This window comes from Salvelinus namaycush, chromosome 5 (genome assembly GCF_016432855.1).
Source record: "Salvelinus namaycush isolate Seneca chromosome 5, SaNama_1.0, whole genome shotgun sequence".
Classification (NCBI taxonomy): Eukaryota; Metazoa; Chordata; class Actinopteri; order Salmoniformes; family Salmonidae; genus Salvelinus; species Salvelinus namaycush.
In genome coordinates, this window is record NC_052311.1 from 29,793,495 (window position 1) to 29,819,117 (window position 25,623).

At 44.9% G+C, this 25,623-nt stretch overlaps 1 protein-coding gene across 2 annotated transcripts in view; it reads left to right on the forward strand.

Moving 5' to 3' along the window:
- Positions 1 to 23,500, forward strand: part of LOC120048174 (protocadherin alpha-C2-like) — a 36,299-nt gene extending 12,799 nt beyond the window's left edge. For both annotated transcript variants that reach the window (XM_038993927.1, XM_038993928.1), the window contains exons 3-4: positions 2,418 to 2,506; positions 20,134 to 23,500. In XM_038993927.1, the coding sequence (XP_038849855.1) occupies positions 2,418 to 2,506; positions 20,134 to 20,435 (391 nt within the window). In that variant the 3' untranslated portion in view covers positions 20,436 to 23,500. The remainder of the gene's footprint in view (positions 1 to 2,417; positions 2,507 to 20,133) is intronic.
- Positions 23,501 to 25,623: the final 2,123 nt, after the last annotated feature.

Consider the following 25,623-nt stretch of genomic DNA (forward strand, 5'->3'; position numbering starts at 1 on the left):
AGACAGCATCACAGAGATGGCCTACACATACAGAGACAGAGGGACGCTGTTTTGCTCGCTCGGATCCTTTCTCCAGTGAGATACATTCAACCTCTTGTGAATTGAAGGAAAATTATGAAACACAAAGAGAAGAAAGATACATAATTTTGTTTCTTTTTTTTCTTGGTCATTTTTTGGGGGGAAGCCTGGCTTCCCTTGGCATCCATGAATACACGTCACTGACAACGAGAGAGAAACAGATACAGGCATTAGCTGTAGAAACATGCTTTCGGTCCAGTGTTCCCCATTAATAATTGATCAGTGAATCTGGATGACTCCAGCTCTACACAGCACTTAAAATGGCCACCCTGCCAAATCTCTATTCATCTCCTTATACCACTACAAAAAGACAGGAGGACCTTTACACACACAACACACACACATTTCAATACAGCTGATGGAATAGAGATGACAGAGGTGTGAAAAATTGCAAAGAAAGAAAGGGAGGGAGAGGGGGAAGGGAGAAATGAATAAAGAGAGAATGGGTGAGGGGGAGAGTCAGATGGCAGAAGAGCGAGGAGAGGATAGGGACTGAGCTGTGATTGCCTGACCTTGGGGGTGAACACGCTCACACGTACACCCGCACACATACACGCACATACACATGTGTGCATGCGGACGGCCAGACAGTGTGTGAAGAGCCTGGAGAAGAAGTGCAACTAAAATGGTGGCAATACTGCTGCCTCCTCCCACACGCTTTCCCTTCCGCCTGTCTCTCTTACATGTTCAACTATTATTTATTTCAATAGCTTCACTTTTACCCTATGGAGAAAATGTCCTTGTGTTCCATCTTTGACATTTTGCAGTATATTGTGTTATGGGATTGAGTATTCAATCACATATTGGGCACTTCCAAGTATGTGTGTGTGGGCCAGAGAGAGAAATACAGCGAGAGAGAGACAGAGAAAGGGACTCCGGCTGAAGTGGGGGAATGGTTCTCTTCTCATCTGACCTCTGTGAGACTAAACTTTGCGAGACCCAGTTTTCCAGGCAGGGTCAAAGGGGAGGAGAGAAGAGAGGGATTAAACATGGAATAGTAGCAATGCAGGGGGTTTGAAAGAGGGAGAGCACCGCCTTAAAACCATATGGACGGGTTGATATCAGGAGACTGTGTGCATTTAGCATGTACACATGCAAACACACAGCGCTCTCCGCGTTGTTAGCTCTGCCTGTGGGTTTCAGTCACCCCTGGTTCCTCTTAAGGTTTCTTCCTAGGGTTCTGCCTTTCTAGGGAGTTTTTCCGAGCCACCGTGCTTCTACATCTGCATTACTCGCTTTTGGGGTTTTTAGGCTGGGTTTCTGCTGATGTAAAAAGGGCATTAAGATTACATTTGATTTGATGTAATATCTGCTAACACAATAAAGAGAAGGTCTAGATAGTGTTTTTCTAACCCTCAGTTAAAACCCTGCTCTGCATCTCACTATGGTAAAAGGTGCTGCCCTTATGGGATAAATGATAGTGGAACATGCAGATTGTTTCAAAAGCGACATGAAATGTACCTGAACCCTTTTCATGATTAAAACACGTAACCATAGTTTGAATAGAGGACATTAAGATTTAGTGGAATCTCATACCTTACATTTATGGTGTGTGTGTGTGTGTGTGTGTGTGTGTGTGTGTGTGTGTGTGTGTGTGTGTGTGTGTGTGTGTGTGTGTGTGTGTGTGTGTGTGTGTGTGTGTGTGTGTGTGCATTTAAGGTTCTGTTTATTTGCTGTATTTTGGCAGCAGCCTGTCGCTGTTTTAACACTGCAGAGCTCAATACATTTTAGTGGGAGGGTTGCTGAAATCCCTGGGGTGGGTGTGAAAATGTTAGAGCACCCATCTGTAATCCCTAATCCAGGGCGCGGTGTGAATATGCAGGGTGACTACTGTTTAATCCTAATCCAAGGGCCCATTTGAGTTCCTGAGATAGAATTGGTCTGACCCCCCCCTCCTGAGACCCCTGCTACTGACTGTGTACACACACACACACACACACACACACACACACACACACACACACACACACACACACACACACACACACACTGTGGTTTCCTACCATGGCTTAATTTAGTAATGCTCTGTATTATAGGAAACTTGTGGAGCGAGAGACGACTGGGTCCACAGAAGCTTATAGCTGCTGCTGCTTTATGGCCCTGTGATAGAGAATATAATGGAGTTCACCCAGAAAATGTGTGTGTGATGTGTTTGAGAGTGAAAGGGTGTGTTTGTGTGTGTATTTATGAGAGAAACTGTCTCCATATATACTGTACCATCAGACTGTGTGTGTGTGTGTTATATTGCTCTAGACTCGGTAACCTCTGAAAATGTGTGTGTTGGGATGTTTCTCCAGTGTGTAACCTCAGAGGGCGTGTGTGTGTGTGTTGTGTTCCAGCTCAGTGCACATGGAGGAGTCGTCGGTGATGCAGGGAGCGCAGGGGGTTCTGGTCCAGAACTGGCCGACCGTGTCTAGCGCCGCCGGAGGTAAGAGCCAGGCCAGTACACCACACACTGAACCGCTCTGACCCTGACCAGACCAGACCAAAGCAGAATACAATCAGACTAAGACCCTGAGCAACCCAGGCCAATGCAGAACAACTCAGACTATCAAAAACCAACCCAGACTAGCTAAGCCAGACCTACCCAAGGACAATCCAGACCAGTTTAGGCCAACTCAGACTAACTCAGACTACCTCCGACTTTGACTGGCACAGTGTAATCCAGACTACGGCATAACCAAAGGGAGAGTCCAGGTTCTCCATCGCCCTGACTCCTGCTCACTGCCCTTATCCACTCAGAGATGAAATGACACTGTTCTGTGGGTGGAGATTGGTATCTGTAACAGGAAGAGAGGGACCGGAGAACAACAGAGAGAGAGAGAGAGAGAGAGAGAAAGGAGTCCAGAGTCAACAGAGTAGATGACCTGATAAACATCAGGTTGTTTACAGAGGCTTAGAGAGCTGAGACTCAGAGACATCAACACAGACCCATATTAACCATGAATACAACTCTGATTACATTCTTCCTCTCTGCAGTCTCTCTCTTTCGCTCTCCCATACACACCCCATTGTGATGCAATGTAAACTTGCCTTTTTTTACAAAAATCACATTCGTCCCCCACGTCTCGTAACCCTGGTGACTGTTCTTGTCACTTCTGTACTTCTCGGATGATGAAACGGGTCGTAGCTTCCTGCTCTCGGCTCCTCTCTACCTCATTAGCATACTCATTATGACCGCACAAGAAGCATTAACATGTGACTCAAGGTCAGCACCTTCCGGAACAGATGTGTTTGGGTGGAGAGGAACTCAGCTGGAATGTGTTATGTAGCAGGGTCCAGGGAGGGAGGGAGGGGCGAGTAACAAGAGAGGAGTGGAACGTGAAGACATTGTGGAGGATACAGAGAGATAGAAAGGAGTGGGAGAGAGATGGATGGACACAGGAAGAGAAGGATGACAGTGCAATTGACTGAGTAGATAGGAAGGTGATTTGTTGTAATTAAGGTATGTAGAGAATGACCCGGCTCTCTGTCCATTATAGACAGCCTGACTAACTGCCCACACACACAGTCTTCTCTCTCTCTCTCTCTCTCACACACACACTCACACACTCTGCCTTCCCCGCTTTTTAATCGATTTCTTGCCCAGACTGAGGAGTTGCAGCCTTGAGCAGGGGGGTGGTGAGTGGAGGGAAACTGAATGGGTGGAGATGCCAGTCTTCATGGGTAGGGTTGACTAAGGGGTTGTGGAAAGGGGTGACAGGATGGGGAGGGTGTATACTGGGATCGACAGAGTAAGGGGTATGGATGGATTTTAATGGGGGGAGGGAGTTAAAGTAAAGAGATTGATGCTAAATGAAGCAGTGCCGTCTGGGCATGAACGTTGGGGGTTTGGAATAATGGGGATGGAGTCCAAAAAAAGTCTAATGGCAAATTTTAGGATGTAGAATGATTCAATTGACCAGATTTGAAAAATGTCAGGAAGTTGTAACGGCGAAGATGTAGACAGGGACACAGCTGGATCTGTCCAGTATGATAACACTCATTGAATGAGTCATCTCCTGGTCTAATGATCAGTGAGTCAGTTGTTGCCTGTCTGCTTTCTGCAGGTTTAGGACCTGAAGTAACTTTAATATATTGCTGCAGCGTGAGAGAGGAGAGGTGTTGTGTCGATTGTTACAACTGCAGGGTGGGTTTGTGTGTGTCGTCTGACAGAGTCTATTTGCTTTCTGTTAGATGTGAGACAAAGAGCCACAGCTGTAGACTACGCCCCTGCTTCTTCCCCCGTGTTTTCGTCAGGGTGGTTTGCTGCGGATATGTGTGTTTGTGTAGGAGTGTGTGAATGTATTTTTATGTATGAGAAAGAGAGACTGAGTGTGTGTGTGTGTGTGTGTGTGTGTGTGTGTGTGTGTGTGTGTGTGTGTGTGTGTGTGTGTGTGTGTGTGTGTGTGTGTGTGTGTGTGTGTGTGTGTGTGTGTGTGTTCGCTCCCTGCTTTGTGTGCAACTCCTGGTATGACAGATGGAGTCCAGCCTACGCCCAGATTAACAGACTCACATTAATGAAATCAGGATTCTGCATGCTGCCTAACTCTATTACTCTCTTCTCTCCTCTCTGCTTCCATCCATCCCGCCATTTCACGGCTCTGTTTCTAAAGCAGGGGCACGCACAGGGATCTGAACAATCCCCTGGGGGAAAAATTGGTAGAGGGACGAAAAGAGAAGGAGAGGGAGAAATGTAGAGCCAGAGCGAAAGGAAGGAGAGGAGAAATGGAGAGCAGTGAGAGGGGAGAGAGGAAAGGAGGGAAGAGAGGGATGGGGGGACTGGGAGAGAGGGGGGAGAGTGTGACAATGAGTTGGAAAAAAGAGACAGAGGCAGAGAGTGAAAAGGGGAGAGAGGGAGAGGGGGAGGGAGAGAGGGATGGAGGGGGTATGAGGCTGCTGTTGCTAGGGGAGAGTGTGTTGCTAGGGGAGAGTGGTTGACTCGGAGAGCGAGAGAAAATGAGGGAGAGAGAGAGAGAGAAAGCTCACAGCATTATTCTCCATCAGCACTGTCGCTGTGACGCCCAAGTCCTACCGCTTCACTGGAGGATGCAGTTTCCCCGGCAACCATTCATAGCCCTGAACTGAGTGTCGAGAGAGAGAGAGATGAAGAGAGAGAAAGAAAGAGAGATGAAGAGAGAGAGAGAGATAAAGAGAGCAGAGAGAGGGTGTAAGAAGACCGTTACGGAGGGAGAGAGAGAGATGGAGATGTGGACGTGAGTGGGCTGTGAGGTTGAAGCTACGCAGGTGAATAGAGAGAAATAGGGAGGTGGCTGCTGGTCAAAAAAAAAAAAAACAAGCGTTGGATAGAAAGGAGGGAGAGGTTGTGTTAGCTAGAAATGGTCTGAGGAGGGCATGGCGAGGGGAAACAAGGAGAGAGGGAAGGAGAGAGGGAAGGAGAGAGGGAGAGAGGGAAGGAGAGAGTTAGAGAGGGAGACTGACCTACATACACAGGGCCGTGCTGTACTGCAGAGGTGGAGGCAGGTTTATTGCAGGTCTGTATGCATCACTGCTCTATTTGATGACAGGGACACACACACGCACGCACACACACACACACAAGCCTGATTTGATGAGAGGGGACAGGAGTCAACAGCAGCTTGCACCTGACGAGGCAAACGGAGGACAGCGGATGAGGGAGAAGGGGTAGAAAGGGCAAGAGAGGGGGAGGAAGGGTGAAAGAAGGAGAGAAAGGGGTGGGCCCTGCCCTCCTCCGGAAATAAGCTCCACGGCAGGTGGTCCATCCTGTGTCCCTCTCCCTTATTCAACCTCCTGGAGTCCAACCATATGACCACAGCACGTTGTTGGGTTAGATTAGGAGGGTGGAGGCGTAGAATTCTAATTTGATGAATGCAGAGATGGAGGGTTGAGGATGCTGCTTTCAGTTGCTCAAGCAGAGGCTCTGTGGTGGTAGTATTGTTATGTGGGTAGGTCTGCTGGATAGAACTCTCTGGAACCTGCCTGGGGCGGAGAGCCAACTCAGGAGGGGAAGCCTAGACCAAGTTGTTCCTCTTTGCTCATCCAAAAATGCCTCCCCTCTCTCTTTTTTCCTCCGCTCCTCCACCTCCTTCCTTCCGATCTTCGCAGACTTCTGTCTATCTCTGTCTGTCCTTCTTTTTTGTTTAATTTCTGCACCTCACCATTTCATTTTCTGCCTCTGTTTCTTTTCTCACCCTCCCTCTCGCCTTCCCTTTCTCTCTCACCCCCCCCTCTCTATCTATCTCTCTCACCCTTCCTATTTTTCCGTCTATCTCACTCCCCCTCTCTTTCTCACCCTTTCTCTCTCTCTCTCTCTCTCTCTCTCTCTCTCTCTCTCTGCTTCACTTAGAATACATCCGTTTCTAATAGTCTGCTAACAGTCATGTCACTGTTAATGACTATATCATCCTCATTAGTAGCACTGCTCTCATTTAGATGAGACACACACCACACACACACACACACACACACACACACACACACACACAGTGGCAGTGGCACCTCTTTGTGAGGCTGTTGAGGACGGTCTCTTGGGAGAGCTTGTCTCTACCATCTGTCACATGATCCGTCTGGGCATCACACTTCAAGGTGTACACACACACACACACACACACACAGTGAAGAAAAACACGCAATCACTGTCACCAACACGTACTGTAATTTCTCATTTAAAAAAAAAACACACACACAACCAGTCGCCATAGTTTATTTTTACACACACACGTACACTTGCTCCTTCATGTTGCCGTTACCAGTCAGGGGAATATATGGTGATTCATGCAGACACACATATACTCCTGTCACTACCTAGGCACAGGCAGAAAAATACAGATGCATGAATAACAATTAGGTTTTGAAGAGACAGCAGTATCGCTTAGGGTTTCTGTCCTCGTAATACACACTCGCACACACACTCACGCATGCACACGTATGCACCTACAGTCACACACACACACACACGGAGCGCAGGTGTTTTGATAGAGAAGGGTGTGGTCCCAGCGTTTCACTACACCCGCAATAACAATCTGCTACATATGTGTATGTGACCAATAAGAATCATTTGATTTGCTATCACAACAACCCATTATCTTCTAGCACTGCGGCGCCTCTCCCTCTCTAAAACAAATCTGCACCTTCAGGATTTTTAGTAGCAGTTTTTCTGCCTTTCTGGGTGGATCGCATTTCATACCCGCATCCCTGTACTTCCTCTCTCCTCTTCTTCTCTCTCTTCCTCCTCATCCTCTCTTCTCCTCCTCCTTCCTTCATTATGTAACCCTGCACTGCGCTCCACTGCGCTTCTGCTCAAGCGGCCGATGGATCGTGGAGCTCCTGGATGATTTAAGTCACTGTGAAAACCTTTGGAGACATGCACAGAGAGAGAGAGAGAGAGAGAGACGGAGAGAAAGAAGGAGAGAGAGACAGACAGACGGAGAGACAGACAGACGGAGAGACAGACAGAGAGAGATGGCGAGAGAGATGGCAAGAGAGACGGAGAGAGAGACGGAGAGAGAGACGGAGAGAGAGACGGAGAGAGAGACGGAGAGAGAGACGGAGAGAGAGACGGAGAGACAGACAGAGAGACAGACAGAGAGAGATAGACGGACGGAGAGAGAGACGGAGAGAGAGAGAGACAGATGGAGAGAGAGACAGACGGAGAGACAGACAGAGAGAGAGAGATGGCGAGAGAGAGATGGCGAGAGAGATGGCGAGAGACGGAGAGAGAGAAGGAGAGAGAGAGAGACAGACGGAGAGAGAGAGACAGACAGACGGAGAGACAGACAGACGGAGAGACAGACAGAGAGAGATGGCGAGAGAGACGGGGAGAGAGATGGAGAGACAGACAGAGAGAGACAGACAGATGGAGAGACAGACAGACGGAGAGACAGACAGACGGAGAGACAGACAGACAGAGAGAGAGACGGAGAGAGAGAGACAGAGAGTTAGGCTACATTAGAGGAGTGTATTGCTTTGGATATTTGTTTCTGAGAGAAAAATAATACATGTTTATGTATAAGTTCTGAAATACTTGGAGTGTGTCGGGCTATGATTCTGATCTTTGGTAAAGACAGAGAGGAAGAGGAAGAGACTCAGAAATGTAGAAACACAACAGAGAGAGATACACATATACAGAGAGGGTGTTATGATGTGGTCATCCCAGTGTAAAATGAATCCTTCACATCACTAATGTGCCTCTTAATGAACAGTGATTGACAAGCTGTTTAATTTCCAATCATAATAACGTTGCCATAACAGTGATGGGCATAATTAACGCTCTATCAATCACTGGAAGGGACGGGTGTTTGCTGGACCAGGTTTCACGCTAGATTAGACGAAAGGTCAGAAGAAATGAGAGACTTCGAGCGGGAGGAAGGGTGAGTAAGGGAGGCAAGTAAGAGAGAGAGAGAGATTTTTCCAATGCAACAGCCATTGACAAATCAGACAGTGCTCAGGCCCCTCCTGTACTCCCTGTTCACCTATGACTGCCTGAGTCTCCAACTCAATGATCAAGTTTGCTGACAACACAACAGTGGTCGGCCTGATTTCCAACAACGACGATATAGCCTACAGGGAGGAGGTGAGAGCCCTGGTGGAGAGGTGCCAGGAAAATAACCTCTCTCTCGACATCAACATAACGATCGGCTAATTGTGGACTTCAGGAGACAGCAGAGGGAGCACGCCCCCATCCACATTGACAGGGCCACAGTGGAGAGGGTCAAAAGCTTCAAGTTCCTCTGCGTGCACATCACTGACAACCTACAATGGTACACCCACACAGACAGCATTGTGATGAAGGTGCAAATGCTTGGCCACTAAGACCCTCACAAACTTCTGCAGATGCACCATTGAGAGCATCCTGTCGGGTAGTAGCACCGCCTTGTACGGCAATTGCACCGTCCGCAACCGCAGGGCTCTCCAGAGGGTGGTGCGGTCAGGCCAACGCATCACTGGGGGCAAACTAGCTGCCCTCCAGGACATCTACAGCACTTGGTTTCACAGGAAGGCCAAGAAGATCATTAAGGACCTCAGCCACCCGAACCACGGGACTATTCACCCACTACCATCTAGAACAAGGGGGGGGGACAATTCCAGTCCTCGAGGGCCTGATTGGTGTCACAGTTTTGACCTAGCTAACACGCCTGACTCCAATAATCACCTAATCATGATCGTCAGTTTAGAATGCAATTTGATCAGCTGTGTTTGCTAGGAATGGAGAAAAAGTGTACACCAATCAAGCCCTCGAGGACTGGAGTCGCCCACCCCTGATCTAGAAGGAGGAGACAGTAGAGGTGCATCCATGCTGGGACCAAGAGACTGAGAAACATCTTCTATCTCCAGGCCATCAGACTGTTAAACAGTCACCACTAGCCTGCCTCTGCCCAGTACCCTGCCCTGGACCTTAGTTAGTGCTCTAGCCGGCTACCACAAGGCTCTACCCTGCACCTTAGAGACTGCTGCCCTATGTACATAGTCATTGAACACTGGTCACCTTTAATAATGTGTACATACTGTTTTACCCACTTCATATGTCTATACTGCATTCTAAGTCCAGGCTCATCCTATATAACTACTGCTGTACACACCTTTTCTTCTCATATACTGTCCATACTGTCTTTCACCATTTATATGTATATACTGTATATTTAAAACATTGTATTGCCAGGTATTACTGCACTGTTGGAGCTAGAAACACAAGCGTTTCGCTGCACCTGCGATAACATCTGCAAATCTGTGTACGTGACCAATAAACTTTTTGGGGGGGGATTTGATTTAGAGGTTGTGGTTGTGTGTGGATCTGTGCTGGGCGAGGCATGTGCCTTTGTTGCCCTCCTGATAGGCGAGAGAGAGGAAGAGCGTGAGTGAAGAGGGGGGAGAAGGGAGAGTGGGATGGGTAGAGGGAACGAAGGGGGAGTAGAGGAAGAAGGTCAGAGAGGGAGGGAGAGATGCTGGGAGGGAGGGGGAAAGAGATGATTGGAGCACAGACAGCTTTTCTGTTCCTGTTTGATTGACAGGGCTCAATCAAAACAAAGAGGAGGAAACGTGGAGGTTTTCCCCCAATATTGTGTCTTGAGGGCAGGAAGCAGTATGCATCCAAATATATAGACAAGGAAGCATTAATGGATTCAGAAAGTGGAAGAAGAAGAGGTGGGAGGGATTCATTCTGACCAGGATTTTGACATGCAGTCAGACCCAGTGAGAGCCGGTCCTGACCTCCCTGGGGCCCTAAGCAAAATTCTGCTAAGGGGCCCTCCTACCTGACCCGTGAGCCATGTCAACCATTTTCCATTGGCACACAGTCACACCTGACACCCAGTGCTCCTCCCTCTTTTAAAACAGTTTGCTCCATCTGTCGGTCAAAGAATAAGTAGATCTATACGGAACAGAATGAGGTGTAAACAAACAATATTTATTGAATAGAATATTTTCTACAGAATCTTAACATAAGTGAATATTAACATGAACATAAATAAGAAATAGTAGAAATATATTAATTATATATATATATATAAATATATATATTATATATTAAATATAACACTGAGCTTTGGCTCTGCTGCCTGGTAATTAGTCCAGTCCTCACAATATTATACAGTTAGCTTTGGCTGTACAATGTAAACATAAGCCTATAGGCAAAGGCTGCAGCTATATGTCTCAAAATAGTCAAATAAAACCTATACAGCTGTGTGTTTAACTTTGGTTCCCTCTACAGCCTGGGCATTTTCAGCATCAGCATGGCCACCGGTCTATCTGGACTGTCTGGAAGAAATTGAGAAAATATGTCACATAGTTAGTTAAGCAGTCATTTACACAAATGCCGTACAATCTTAAATGTTACTAAGTGCGTAAACATTTGAATGTTTGAATTAAAATCTTCCCATTAAAATCTTCCTCTTCTGCACTTTCTTGAGGCAAAGTCACCAATGATGTCATCGTAGGATATGCGTTTCCCCACGTCATGATTTATGCTCATGATGGCCAGACCATTCAAACGTTCCTGTGACATGGAAGACCTCAGGTAGCTTTTGATGAGCTTTCATTTTGAAAAGCTCCTCTTTGCCGATTCTACTGTTACTGGTAGGGTGACTGCAATTCTTCGGGCTATCCAAAAGGCGAGGATATAGAGTTCCTCCAGGTGTTTCTCGCAGAGAAAGGAAAGCAGCTCAAAGGCAGTCATCTTATCTGACGGCAGATCAGGTACATTCTGAATCTCGTGTGCCAGATCCATTCCACTGATGTCACAGTCATCTCTGAAGGTGAGAGTGTTTCCAACTTCCACGCAGGGACTCTTTACAGATTCACTGGACATCTGAGAGGCACTACTGAAGTTCAGCAGCACTCCATATGTGTTTTTCACCTGGTTGAGTGTTTCAAATCTCTCATCCATGGATGTCACAGCAGAGTCGACCACAATGCTGAAGTAGTTGACTTCAAGGTTTTTCAGTGCGTCAGTCACTGGTTCATCGGGAGCCTCGTAGCTGAAATGCCTTCTTTCAGCTACGAGGGTAGCCTTCTTTCAGCCTCCAAAATTGTCATTTGTATCTGGTCAAGAGTCTGTCCCCGACTTAGGCGCAGATCAAGTTCTCGCCACTTATATTGTTTGTGTGTTCAGTACTACCCTCGGGGTGTTTCAGAATGGCGTTGATATTTGACCAGTCATTCACGCCTTCCTTTATTCTTTTGTAGTCTTTTGTAGAAAAGAGCTTACAGGAAAAACAATACACAGCGTTGTTTTTGATTGAGTATGAAAGCCAGCTCAGAAAAATCCAGTCCTGGTTTGAATGGACCTCTGCGCACCAACTCAGTCCTCATAAAGTCTGTTAACCTGTTAGGCGGGCTGTCCCGACATCGGTACACTTATGACAACATCCAGCTCAAGTGCAGGGCGCGAAATTCAAAATCTATTTTTTTAAAATATTTAACTTTCACACATTAACAAGTCCAATACAGCATTTGAAAGATAAACATCTTGTCAATCCAGCCAACATGTCCGATTTTTTAAATGTTTTACAGAGAAAACACCACATATATTTATGTTAGCTCACCACCAAATAAAAAAGAGGACAGACATTTTTCACAGCACAAGTAGGATGCAAGTAGCATGCACAAGCCAACCTAACTAACCTAGAACCAACCTAAATAACCTAGAAAAAACTACCTCAGATGACAGTCCTATAACATGTTACACAATAAATCTATGTTTTGTTCAAAAAATGTGCATATTTTAGCTATAAATCAGTTTTACATTACTGCTACCATCATAGGTACAGTCAGAAATCGCACGGGAGTAGCCAGAGAAAATACAGACACCAACGTCAACTACTAATTACACATCATAAAACATTTCAGAAAAATATATGGTGGATAGCTAATGAAAGACAAAGATCTTGTGAAAAGAGCCAATATTTCCGATTTTTGAAGTGTTTTACAGCGAAAACACAATATATCGTTATATTAGCTTACTACATTAGCTAGCACACAGCAGCATTGATTCTAGTCGAACGGTAGCATAGCACAGTTCGACAGATATATGAAAAAGCATCCCAAATTGGGTCCTTATCTTTGTTGATCTTCCATCAGAATGTTCTCCAAGGGGTCCTTTGTTCAGAAACGTCTTTATTTCGATCCAGAACGAACGATTTCCCTCTTGAATTAGCAAGCACACTGGCAGTGCGACGCTAACCTCTCCATCTTGACAAAATTCTTGCGTCGCATCACGTCTAAAGTCCAGAATAAATTTCAATAATATAATTAAACTATATTGAAAAAACATACTTTAGGATGAAATTGTGACATGTATCAAATAAAATCGAAGCCGGAGATCATATTCACCTTAAACGAGCGTTTTCCAGGAGCCGAGTACAGGTCCTACTTCGCGCCCAGAAAAAAAAAATAAAGTGCGCAAGTCTCACTCCAAGAGGTTGTGTTCAGTCCCTGGACGAGATATTCAAGTCCTTCCTGCTCTCACTTCCGCATGACACCCAGGGGAAGGCGTATGACGTGTTTCTACAGTCCTAAGTGACATGCCCTTTTATAGACAAGGTCTTGAAGAGAGACATCGATGTTGGAAATCTCACTTCCGGATAGGAAATGGGCTGTAAAAATAGTTCTGTTCCACTTAGAGAAATAATTCAAACGTTTTTAGAAACTAGAGACTGTTTTCTATCCAATAGTAGTAATAATATGCATATTGTAAGAGCAAAAATTGATTAAGAGGCCGTTTGAAAATGGGCACATATTTTCCAGTTTTTCAATACGCCCCCTGCAGCCATAAGAAGTTAAGACTGGGGGCCAATCTGCTGGGTCATTTGGTGGAGCAGCAACTGTTCTATTAGGGTCTGAGCTGCTTGTATCTGATGCTGGCTGTACATCTCTGGTTGTGCTAGTACGGGCTGACGCTGCCTGTACTTCACCTGGGTCTGTGTTAGTAATTGCTGAAGATGGCTGTATTGGATCTGTGTTAGTATTTGCTGAAGCCAGCTGTACTGGGTCTGTGTTAGTACTTGCTGAAGCTGCCAGTACTGGGTCTGTGTTAGTACTTGCTGAAGCCGGCTGTACTGGGTCTGTGTTTAGTACTGGCTGCGGCTGGATGTGGATCAACTGAGTCTGTGCTTGTACTGGCTGATGAGCCAGCATCTCCTCTACTGACAAACTTAAGCATAACACTTGTAGATTATAGATAACAATACTATTATTCATTTTATCAGCTGCATCAGGCCCATTCAAACTGTCTCCCCCAGATTTCCTTTTATACATTTTCAAATATAAAATACTATTTATATTATGGCCTGGCTGAGTACTTGATGGTTATTATTTACTGAGAGATATGCATCCATATTGCCCAGTATGCCCAGCTAAGCAACACTTTCAATTCAATATATAAATCAATATTCACTGTCAATCCATTGCATTCCATCTTGCATTAGTCCAGAGTTGTAACTAAACCTTGACTGAGAGACTAGATAATCATTGTGTCTATGAGGAGTGCCATCACGCCCATATATTGTCTGGACTGGTCCCCACAGAGGTTGCTGCTAGAAAGCACGAGTTTCATTTCGTGCACGCGCAACGCGGTTTATCTTTCACGAGCTGCAGTTTATAAACACCGTTGCCCGTTGGCGTTTATCAAACGTAATGAATAGTTGTATTTCACTCTCACTTTTGTCAGGCACAAAGTCACAGAACACAGCCCTGGAAGTGGCTGGCAAGCAAGCAAGACACAGACAGACCAAGAGATGCACTGCCCGGCTAGGTTAGCGAGACAGACAGACTAGAGAGAGATGCACTGCAAGCTAGCACATCAACTTAACGTTCCTGTTATTTGCTGACATCAAACTTGGAGGGGAGAACACAAGTTTACCTGATTGCTGTTCCCGTAATTCCCTCTCATGGTTTTTATCTTCTCTCTCTTCGTGACCAGAAGGATAGTTCCGTTTCATCCTCTCATCGAAGTTGTAAACATTGACACCCGCTTTGACACGAGGGGAAGGCGGGGCCCTTGTGTAATTTGCGGGGCCCTACGCAACTTGCGTAGTGAGCGTATAGGGCTGCCCGGCTCTGGACCCAGTCATGGGGCTTTTGACTCGGTCATGATATGTCAGAGACAATCAAAAGGCTTTTTCTACCCAGCTGTAATGTTTTTGACCCTGTGTAATGCTGCTTCTCTCCTCTGCCCGGCCCTATCAGGTCCTGCTGCATCTGTCTGCTCTCCATCACAGTGACTCAGGGCCGGCTGCGGGCATAAGCATATACAGTATACAGTGCCGTGCAGAACTATTCAGCCCTCTTGGATTTATTCACATTTTTGTGTGTTTAAAAAGTGGGTTTATTTGTACAAAATACTCTGTCATGTCAAAGTGGAGGGAAACAGATTAATACAAATTAAATAACTTAAATAGAGTTGTTGCATAAGTACTCAGACCCTATGTTTAGGCAAGCCTAAATTAGTTCAGGGATAAAATTTGACTTAACAAATCATATAATAAGTTACATGGACTCACTCCGTGTGAAATATTAGAGGTTGACATGATTTTTTAATGACTAACCCTTCCTCTGTCCCCCATCCATACAACATCTGTTAGACCCCTCAGTCAAGTATTGCATTTCAAGCACACATTCAACTACAAAGACCAGAGAGCTTTTCCAACGCCTCACAAAGAAGGGCAGTGATTGGTCGATGGGTAACAATAACACATCAGACAATGAATATCTCTAATCATGGTCATGTTAATAATTATGCATTAAACCACCCAGACACATCAAACTGGACTGCAGGACAGGAATGAAATTGCTCAGAGATGTTACCATGATGCCATTGGTGATTTTAAAACAGCTACAGAGTTCAATGGCTGTGATGGGAGAAAACTGAGGATAGATCAACAACATTGTGGTAGATCACAATAATGTTCTAAATGACAGCATGGAAAGAAGAATACAAATATACAGAATACAAATATTCCGAAACATGAATCTTGTATGCAGCAAGGCACTAAAGTAATACTGCAAAAAAACACGGCAAAGGAAAATACTTTTTGTCTTAAATGCAAAGCGTTATGTTTGGGGCAAATCCAACAAAACACATCACTAGGTAACTGTCTTTTTATTTTCAAGCATAGTTGTGGATGCATCATGTTATGGGTATGCTTGTCATCGGCAAATACTGTGGAGATTTTTAGGATAAAAACAAACGGGATGGAGCTAAGTACAGGCAAAATCCTAGAGGAGAACCTGCTTCAGTCTGATTTACACCAGACACTGGGAGAGGACTTCACCTTTCAGTAGGACAACAACCAACAACACAAGGCCAAATCTATACTTGATTTTATTACCAAAAAGACAGTGAATGTTCCTGAGCGGCCAAGTTAAAGTTCTTACTGAAATCTAGCCACGATCCCCAACATCGTGACAGAGCTTGAAGATTTTTGAAAAGAATAATGGGAAAAATATTGTGCAATCCAGTTGTGCAAAAAAAACTTTTAGAGACTTCCCTGAAAGACGTACAGCTGTAATCGCTGTCAAAGGAGCTGAATAGTAATGTAACGACTATATTTTAGTTATTACTTGTATTATTTTTTATGAATCTATATATGTATATATATTATTCTTTTTTCACTTTGACATTTACAGAGTATTTTGTGTAGATTGTTCACAGAAAAAAAGACAATTAAATGAATTGTATTCCCACTTTGTGCAACTCGTTCGCGGTCTTCGTTTACTGTTAATAGAATACACAATGTGCAGTTTCGAAAATGGATTGTGCATCAGCAGTTCTTCTTGTGTCAGTCAATGACAGTCACTCAACTGTCACTCACTAAACATTTTTAGATTGGTAAATTAGTCTTGCCAGCTACCAAAACTTTTAGTAATCATGGCCGAATTACCGACCGGATATGAAGGGCACTTGCCCAGGGGCCATGACCTCCAGGGGGCCCCCATTGATTTTTTTTTAGCCACTGTCACTCAGATATCATTTTAACATGGCATAAGTCATTGCAAAATGTGTGGAACGTGCTGTAAAATTGCACATTTCTCTCTCCACCCCATGGCAAAACAAATAAACTTGCATAAAATTAGTTATAAACCTGCAACATTTTCTCTATGCTCCATGGCAAAATGTGTAGAATTTCAGGAAATTAACTTTATAACCAAATCTCGCTTAGGGCCCCCAATGGGCTGGAGCCGGCCCTGCAGTGACTCATCACTCTCTGGGGTCCTATTTGTTTATGACTTTATGTTTGCATCAGGGGCATGGGTGTCTCTTCATCTGCCTACATTGTTTTAGACAGGAAATTACCCAGGGACAGCATAGCTGAGCAAATGCATTTTAGAGTAAATACCCTACCACTTTCTACGATTGCTGTCTTTCCCTTTCCCCTCTCATTCCTCCTCTCTTTTATCATTTTCCCTTTTAAAGAGCAGAATCGGATCACAATGTTGGCTGGGAGTCAGATAAGGGCATTAACCCAAGATTGATACAGACTATCCCACTGTCTCATGTCAGAGAGAGAGAGAGAGAGAGAGATTGTATCTGTCTCCTACTCCTCTCTTCCTTTTATCCTCATCCTCTGTCTGAAAATATAAAATCCTGAACCAACACTTGCATTTGACTCCCCCCCCTTTGCTGATAGCTACTTTATTGGGGGAAAGTGTACTTACGAGGCCTGTGATAGGTGGTTGTCTCAGCTAGCTATCTTAAGATGAATGCACTAACTGTAAGTGCTCTGGATAAGAGCGTCTGATAAATGGCTAAAATGTTTTTAAAAAGTCAATGTATGTGTGTCCGACTCTATCTCACGGCGCTGATGTCACAATCAGTGGACGTCAGATAGCACTCCTGGCTTGAATAGGAAGTAAAAAGGGGGACTATGTGACTGCTGGAACTGTGTCTGATTCAATCGGCCAATCTGTGCCCTCTTACAGAGTAGGCAAAATGGCCGCTGGTAGTGAGGATATTCCCTATAATCTTTCCCCTGCGTCCCAATTCTCTACCTTCTAGCATTGGCTAGAGACAGATGTGGCCATATTCTTACACCACTCATTTCCTTTTAAATCCATGAAGGGAAGTGAATAAGTGCACACTTTAGGGAAGAAGGGTAAAGAATTGGGACATAGCATCTGTATCAATGAGAGGGGGAATAGGACGGCGTCCCATCATCCAGAAAGGCTTGCTGCAGTGTTTGACTCCATTAGAGAGATTAGGAGTGTGTGCAATGCAGGGGACATCACACTCTCCTGACGCCCAGCCTGGATTTACTCCCAGAATCCATCACTCTGAGCAGCTCCAGCAGAGAGCCCGGGCTAGTACAGAGGGGGTGAGAGGGAGGAGGGAGAGTAGGAGGAGAGAGGCTGGGAGGGAAATAGGGCTGCAAAGAGAAGGGGAGGGAGAGAGATGGAGAGGAGAGAGCAAAGTCGGGTAGGGAAAAAGGGTGGAGGGAGAAAAATAGAGAGGGAAGAAAAGAGAGGAGCGGAGGAAGGAAGGGAAGGAGAGGAGAAGAGGTGATAGGGGAACGGGAGAGAAAGCGGGGGGATAAAGAGCTTCATAAAAATCTGCATGTTCCATCATTTTTATTGTTTTTTTTAATGGTCACCAATTGCCAGAGAAAATGTTTTGTTTATTCCCTCTACTTCTTTTTATAGTACTTGGAAATGTTTTGGGCAAAAAAACAACTATTTTGGTTCCTTTTGAATTGAGAGAGGAAGCGGGAGAAGAGAGGAGTAGTGTGGCACGAGAATAGATCAGTGATCTAGCTCCATCTTGTAGTTCTGAGCTCTGCTTGGTTGTCATTGAGGCAGACTACATCTGTGCTGCTATTCGTGTTCCTTGAAGCCGTGTAACAAGGCCTCCCCCTGGCCACTTCAATCACTACCTGCTGGATGAGACATGTACTGGCTGATCACAACTTACTTACTGAACTCTTGCCCTGTACCAAATGATGGGTCTCTTTCCCATGTGGTGCTTCATACTAATTTAAAATAGTTTTTTTTGTTCTCTGTTTTTTTCCCCTGTACATGTTTATGTATTCAGGATGCCTTTTGTCCATCTGTCAAGAAAAAGCTATGTTAATGGGAATTTGAGCTGAAAGTACTACCAGAGCTTGTCCTCCTAACTCACCAATAGAGGCAGGGTTAGGGAGGACAGGGACTGGGGAGATGGCCTTCCATACCCTGGGTGTTGTATGAGGCCAGTCCTCCCTCTTCCAGACACTGTTCCTTCGGCTTGGATGAACTCTGTTTTGTTAAACTCCCCTTTGGAGGGAAGTCCAAAAAAAATAGAGAGAAATAAACAGTGTAATATGTGAAGGAAGCATCGCAACTAGGTCATAGCTGTGAGGAACGAGGCAAAGTGGCGTGGGGTGTGTACGTGCGTCGGTTTGTGTGTGTAATGGGACTGAGTAGTTAGAACAGTCCCCTCGGGATCCCTGGGTTGTCAGGCTGGGGTGTTAGCTCTGTTACATGCACCCCGGCTCATCAAACCACACACGCCTTTTGAACGCAGAGTCACGGTGAGCTGGCTGTTGGACTGACTGGGCACCTCTGCCATCCCCTTCCCCATCCCCTTTAATGAGGAGTTATTTATGTGAGCGCCGCTACCCCTTTAATGGTGTTGTTTATGTGTGTGGAGGAGCGGTCTCTCTCCTCGGGCAGATCGACGGGGTCGGGTTGGGAGGGGAGAGCTGAGAGCCGAGCCAGGTGTCGCTCTACTCTGCTGCAGTGAGTCCTGATGTGTGTCGAGAGACTGAGGGAGAGCTGACAGTTTATAGAGGTCGTTTCACACACCGTCGTTCTCAAAGTACTGAGTACAGACTCTTTAACTAACTGGAGACCACTTAAAATGCTGAGCGTTTGAGGTGGTTTGGGTCGCCGTTGTTTCGGCTACTTACTCACGCACACGCACAAGCACACACACATAAGGTAAACACTTCTATTGAACAGACACTATCTCCATTTACCGTTTGTCTTCTTGGCGCTTCAGTGGCGATCTGGGATGGAAGTTGAAAGCGCAGTCATCTCCCAGAACGAACGCTCAGCGTGTAAGCGGCTTGTTGACTTTCCGTTTAAATGCCATGTCTTTATTCCCTGACCTTTCCCCGCCTCTCCCTGTGTGATGGAGCGCTTCGTGTCTTGTCCCACAGCGCCGACCGGGGACCCAGCCGTGGCAGAATGGACACTTTGATCCTGTGCTGCTTATCAGTGGACCGTTTGAGAGCTTGCATTCTGAGTCGCCACCCCTTCCTTTTGACTGGTGTTATGGCTGTTTCTGTTGATTAGTGACCGATTAGTGACATCACAATGGGAGTCAGGGTGATCAGAGAACTCCTGTGGGTGACGCTTCAGCATGGTGTTGACTGTGTGCTATGGGGGCATCACCAATGGATGCTATGTGGGAAGAGTCTGACATGGCAGAGGTTTCCAAGTCTTTTCAAGAAAGTGTCCAAGACTATGACACCAATGACAACATTGGCAGTTGTACCAATGACATTGTTGTTTACAACCATCTTACAACCCCCTCGATATAGACGATATTGATGACAATGGTTGTGAGAGAGATGATTCCAGCGCAACATTTAATAACAATTTGTTGTTCTCTGTCTCTGTCTCTAGATGCTGAGGGTGGAGAGGTGTCCCCACCCATGGGAGCCGGAGTGGACAGTAACAGCTGGCACTTCCGTTACGGCGCCGGTGGTCCCGGAGGACCCCCCCAGCACCTGAAGCCCGGCGAGGTCCCCCCCGAAGCCTTCATCATCCCTGGATCGCCCGCCATCATCTCTATCCGCCAGCAGGGAGGAGAGGACGACAAGAGCGACTTCATCAGCTTCGGAAAGAAGGAGGAGGCCAAGAAGAAGAAAAAGAAGAAGAAGGAGAAGAAGGATAAGAAGGATAAGGGGAAGGATGACGATGAGTAGAGGAGGGAGGAGGAGGAGGAGGAAGAGAAGGAAGGGGAGCTGTTGAAACAGAGGTACCAACCAAAGTCCACCAGGAAACAAAAATAAAATTATTTTAGACCACAGGTGAAAAGAGATCCCCAATTCTACTTCATAATCTCTGGCTCAGTAACACAGACAGGCAGACAAAGTCACACTGCCGTAGTCTGCTCTATACCCACCCCTGCGACAAAGATAATAGCCCAAATCTCTCTGGTAAAAATCGGCTTTACCAAGATTATTGAAGATTACTGTCGCCTCACAAATCCCTTACTGGGGTAATTGATTAATCATGCCTTGATGAGAAAAAAACAGATTGATAAATGTTCCTCCATGCCCCCTGGTGCCTATACACCTTGAGCCAAACGATACCCTCCCTACTCTTCTCAGCGAGGGGACGAGAGCCACTGTCTCCCCTCGCCCTCTGCTTTTCACCCTCCCACCCACGGATACGTTGGCACCTCTGTCTTACCCCTTCCCACCATGTTGTATAATTCACTCTCTTTGAGAGGAAAAGAAAATCCAACAGCAAGAAGAAAACAGCTCTGTGCCAGCCTCGGAAAAAGAGCAAAAAAAAAAAGGAAATGACGAGAAGAAAGTAAACTGAAGACTACACAACAGAAGACGAGTTAAATGTTGGTGATTTAGAGCTGGACACTCACACTTGTAAATAGCACGGGAGAGAGTCGCTAAAGCTGAGGCTAAAGGCTAACATGACACTGCTGCTGCGGCTTCCTATCGCGCTCTCTAGCCGTCAGTGTTCCCTGTGACGGCAAGGAAAACATGGCTGTCAATGACAAAACACATACACGCTGACACACACTCGCTGTAACAACCCGGACACTGAGAACACCTGAGAACTGGAGAGAGGTAAAAAATAAAATAAAAAATACAGGAGCAGCCAACAAAACGACATTGTGTTTAATACAGAACGCAAGCTTTTCCCCAGCAGCACAGCAGTCTCCTAAGCAGTACACATGTGTACAGTAGATCTACTCTCTCAGGGTTGGCACAGCAGCATCCCCTGCAGTTACTCCTGATGGGTTCGCTCACTACTCTCTTTTGGGACAACCAGATCCTTCTCTCGCTCAATGCAAACAGATAAAACGAGGGATCGAGAGAAAGGGGGAACACTCTTCAGAGTCTCTTGAGAACGAAAGAGAGAAGAGTCCAGTTGAGTTGGCCTGTGATCCAGCTTTGTTGATCTGAGCTCAGTTGGAACCTTGTAGAATAGCAGGAACGTCTCTAGCTAAAGAGGATCTCTTCTACTCTCCCCTGCCACTCAGCAAAAGCCTGAGGCTTTCTGCTCTGAATGTTTGGTAGCAACCATCACTTACCTGATATCCGACCTGATCCCCATCCTCCACAGCCCCCCCCCCCCCCTTTTCCACTCCCTGCCCCTACCCACAGATTCTCATCCCCACCCTTACACCAACCACAGACTGCTTCTTCACATGATGATGATGAATCTGTGAAACTTTTTCACTTTCTATTGGTTCTTGGAGAAGACCCACGATTTCCTACTCTGTTTTGTTAGCTTTAACTGCTCTGCAGCGCTTCTGCTTGTCCCACCCCCCTTGCCCTCGGCCTTTCTCTTTTTCTGGCCATGGACTCCCCCTCTAACCCCATGTTCTGTCAGGGTGAACTGGGAAGGCTGAACATTGTGGTGTGCTGGGAACAGCATGGAGTAATGTGTAAGAGGCCTGAAGAACCCAGTCGGGACCGGGGTTCCATTATTCTGAGTTCTAACGCCAGATGTCTCCAAGTGCAAAACGGTTGAGTGCTTTTAACTTGTGAATACTACGCTGTTCATTCCTGTTTGTGGTCCCTGGCGAGAGGGGGCGAGGTGGGATGGGGACAGGGATGGGGTGGATGTCTGGGACATGGTTCTGAGGGCTAGGCCTATCCTCCATGTTCCTGAGTACACGTATATCTCGAAATTGATTGATTATGATTGGTGAATCAAAACAGTAGGTCATCCTTTGGCTTTTATGTACACGAAAAATGTAGTTAGACTTGCTTTTTATATATGTGGCCTGTGCATTAATAAATGCAATGTATACGCTAATTATTACATTATTAATGAATAAATAAATAAGAGCATCTAAGGATTCCCACCCCACAGCTCTATCCCACCAATCCCCTCTCAGGAGGTTTTGTAAAGGGGCGGAGACATGCTTCAGCCCTGCTTCGATTGGTTCCCCGTTCCCCTGCCTGTATGTCGTTGCGACGCCCCCCCCCCCCCCCCCCCCCTCCAGGTTTTGCGGCTCAATATGACGTCACTCCACTAAAGCGGCTGCTGCATGTTCGTCTCAAAGGAAACTCAAACAATATAGAGATACAAAATATATATATAGAAATAGATGGCTATGATTTTATTGTTTCGTATTATAATTTGACTTTATGACTCCCACAGGAGATATGTGTATGTACCGTCTCTGCCATGCATCTTCTACATATTACACCCTCCGCACTCCACAAGACAGTGGTGTTGTATGACGTTAACTAAACCTTTTCGATATTTGTAAATGCTGTTGTGTGATGCCCTTGAACTCAACTCTGTTCATTTTGTTTTATGGAAATAGGATTTTCGTTTTTGAGAACAAGCAACAACAAAAACGTTTCGTGTCCGGCTTTGACATGATCTAACTAACACTGTAATATTGTAACTGAAATATGTATGATCCTGTGATGAGCTATCCTCTTCCCTTTCACTCCCTTTCAACAGAAAAAAATGAAAAAATAACCACAAAAAAAGAAGACAATTCCTATGTAAAAATTGTATATGTAGTGTATGCTTGTGTTTAGTGAGCGTTCACGCGGTCATTCTTTTATCAGCGTATGATGGTGACCAATGGTGGCGCTGTCCTGGCCTACTGATCAGTACAGATCTGTTGTGAAACCTTTTTTGTACACCTGCTCATCTACTGTGACGGTGAAGTAGTGAAATTTCATTTCTTTCTGTTTTTTTATTTGACCTAAATGGATACAGTGGTAATGTGTTTTGTTTATAAATCACTAAATAAAAATTTTCTTTCATAAAATGAGACTGACGTTGTCGCCTTGGAGCTTGCTTGGAAACATGCATTCACACACACACACACACACACACACACACACACACACACACACACACACACACACACACACACACACACACACACACACACACACACACACACACACACACCTTCTCCCTCTTTGCACGAACAGCACAGTTGCAATCAGTACACTGTAAAAAATAATGTGCCCCTTTTACTTAAACATTTTTTGGTAACTATTTGCATCAGCCTTTTAAGTAAATCCAAAAAGGAGGATCATTTAAGTATAATATACTTCGCTTTTAGTGCATCACAAACTCAAATATATTAAGTGCAAACAACTAACAGGATCTCAAAAATTCCTTTCATTCAACTTAATTTTATCAGGTTCAGAACTGTTTTTTTTTTAGTTTGACCTGCTTAAGTCCTTCAAGTCCTGTAACTAATGTTATACGTTTGATATACTTTATGTAATCAGTTACAGAACTAATATTGTAAGGTTAATTTGCTGAATTTACTCCATATCGTAATTGATATTCTATGTTTTTTTGCTCAGTTACTTATGGTTCTCAGGTTAGTTAAATGTATGTAACCTTAGTACTCAAAGATATACTCACAAATATACTTAAAAAGCTAATGCAAATAGTTACCTCAATAGACTTGGGAAAATGGACTAAAAATGGTATTTCTATACAAGGGAATATGCAAAGAGAAACAACAACTTCAAACTTCAACACCTTGATTTTGAATAAAGACTTTCTTCAAACGTCAATCTCAAATTGCCATTTAAACCCTACTCCTTAAGCATTTGTGGAGAGCTCATTATTCTGTCATCTTTAATCATTCTGCGTATAAATCCACCTTGCCTCCTTAGGTAAAGTTACATCCAGATAGCTTGCACCTGACTACAAATAAGTTCAGATCTTCACAACTGCATAAAGTTTAGGTGAAAGTTTGGGATTAGCACTTTGACCTCACATCTTGTACAGTTTGGCAAGAATTCTCTGGTGGTCTGTGTGCCCCTTAGCAATATTTGAACAGAAACATAAATGAAGGATTTATCTTAACAGACTTTACACAAAGCACAATATGAACTTAGCTCAAATACAACCTCATTCAAACTGTTTTAGATTCATCAAAACGTGGGTTTTCAAAACATACACTGCACATATTGTTACAAAATGTATGGCAAATTGTCCCTTAAACCTGACTCCATGTGGACATATTATTTTGACAGGTATAAGCATTCTGGGTATAACTCCACCTTGCCTCCTTAGGTAAAGTTACACCCAGATAGCTTGCACCTGACTACAAATAATCTCAGAAATCCACTAGTGCATATGGAGTAAGTTTTAAAACAAAGCTGTTTTTTAAACAGGAATTGACCATGTCTCGTATGACTTCACCTGACAAAGAGCATCTTTGTAAACTGTAGCTCCTATACCACCTAGCAACTAGCTTTTCAGCTTACCGAGTAGGGTTTAGACCACCGTTTGTGAGTGGCCCTTTGAGAGTTCTCATAGATATCTTTAGACATCTCTGAAAACAAGTAACTTCATCTTTAGAGCTTGGACCCGTGGGGAGGTCCTGAGATCATCAAGTTCCAAGAATACTTTTTGGAACACCTCAAAAGGTATATTTCAGTTCTTTGGGGTACCTTAGATTTAAGCCATAGATGAGGCCCATATACAAGGTACGTGACTGTGTAACACTACAAATAGCAGACAGGACCTCTGCTCCTTCGATGCAGATCCCCATGCTCTATACTCTGGTGCAGATCCTTCACAGTGAACACCTTCATCACATGCTGAACGAGGTCCTCTCGGATCACGGTGTCGTTAGCATCCTGAGTGAAACAATTAAGAAATAACAGGCTAGGCTATTACGTTAACTGTGCCACTTGAGGAGGAGGGAAACAAAGGAAGATACCTCATTTAGAGATAAATAAGGATACAAAAATACAAACCTTTACCTTGTGTTCTGTGATAAGGTCTTCAACCCTCTCGCCGAGGTATATGATCAGGCCACGGATCACACTGTCTCTTCTTTCCTGGATGGTGTCGCACTGTAATACGATGTTATACAAATAATTGCATTTAATACCGGCAACTAAATACATACAGTATAAC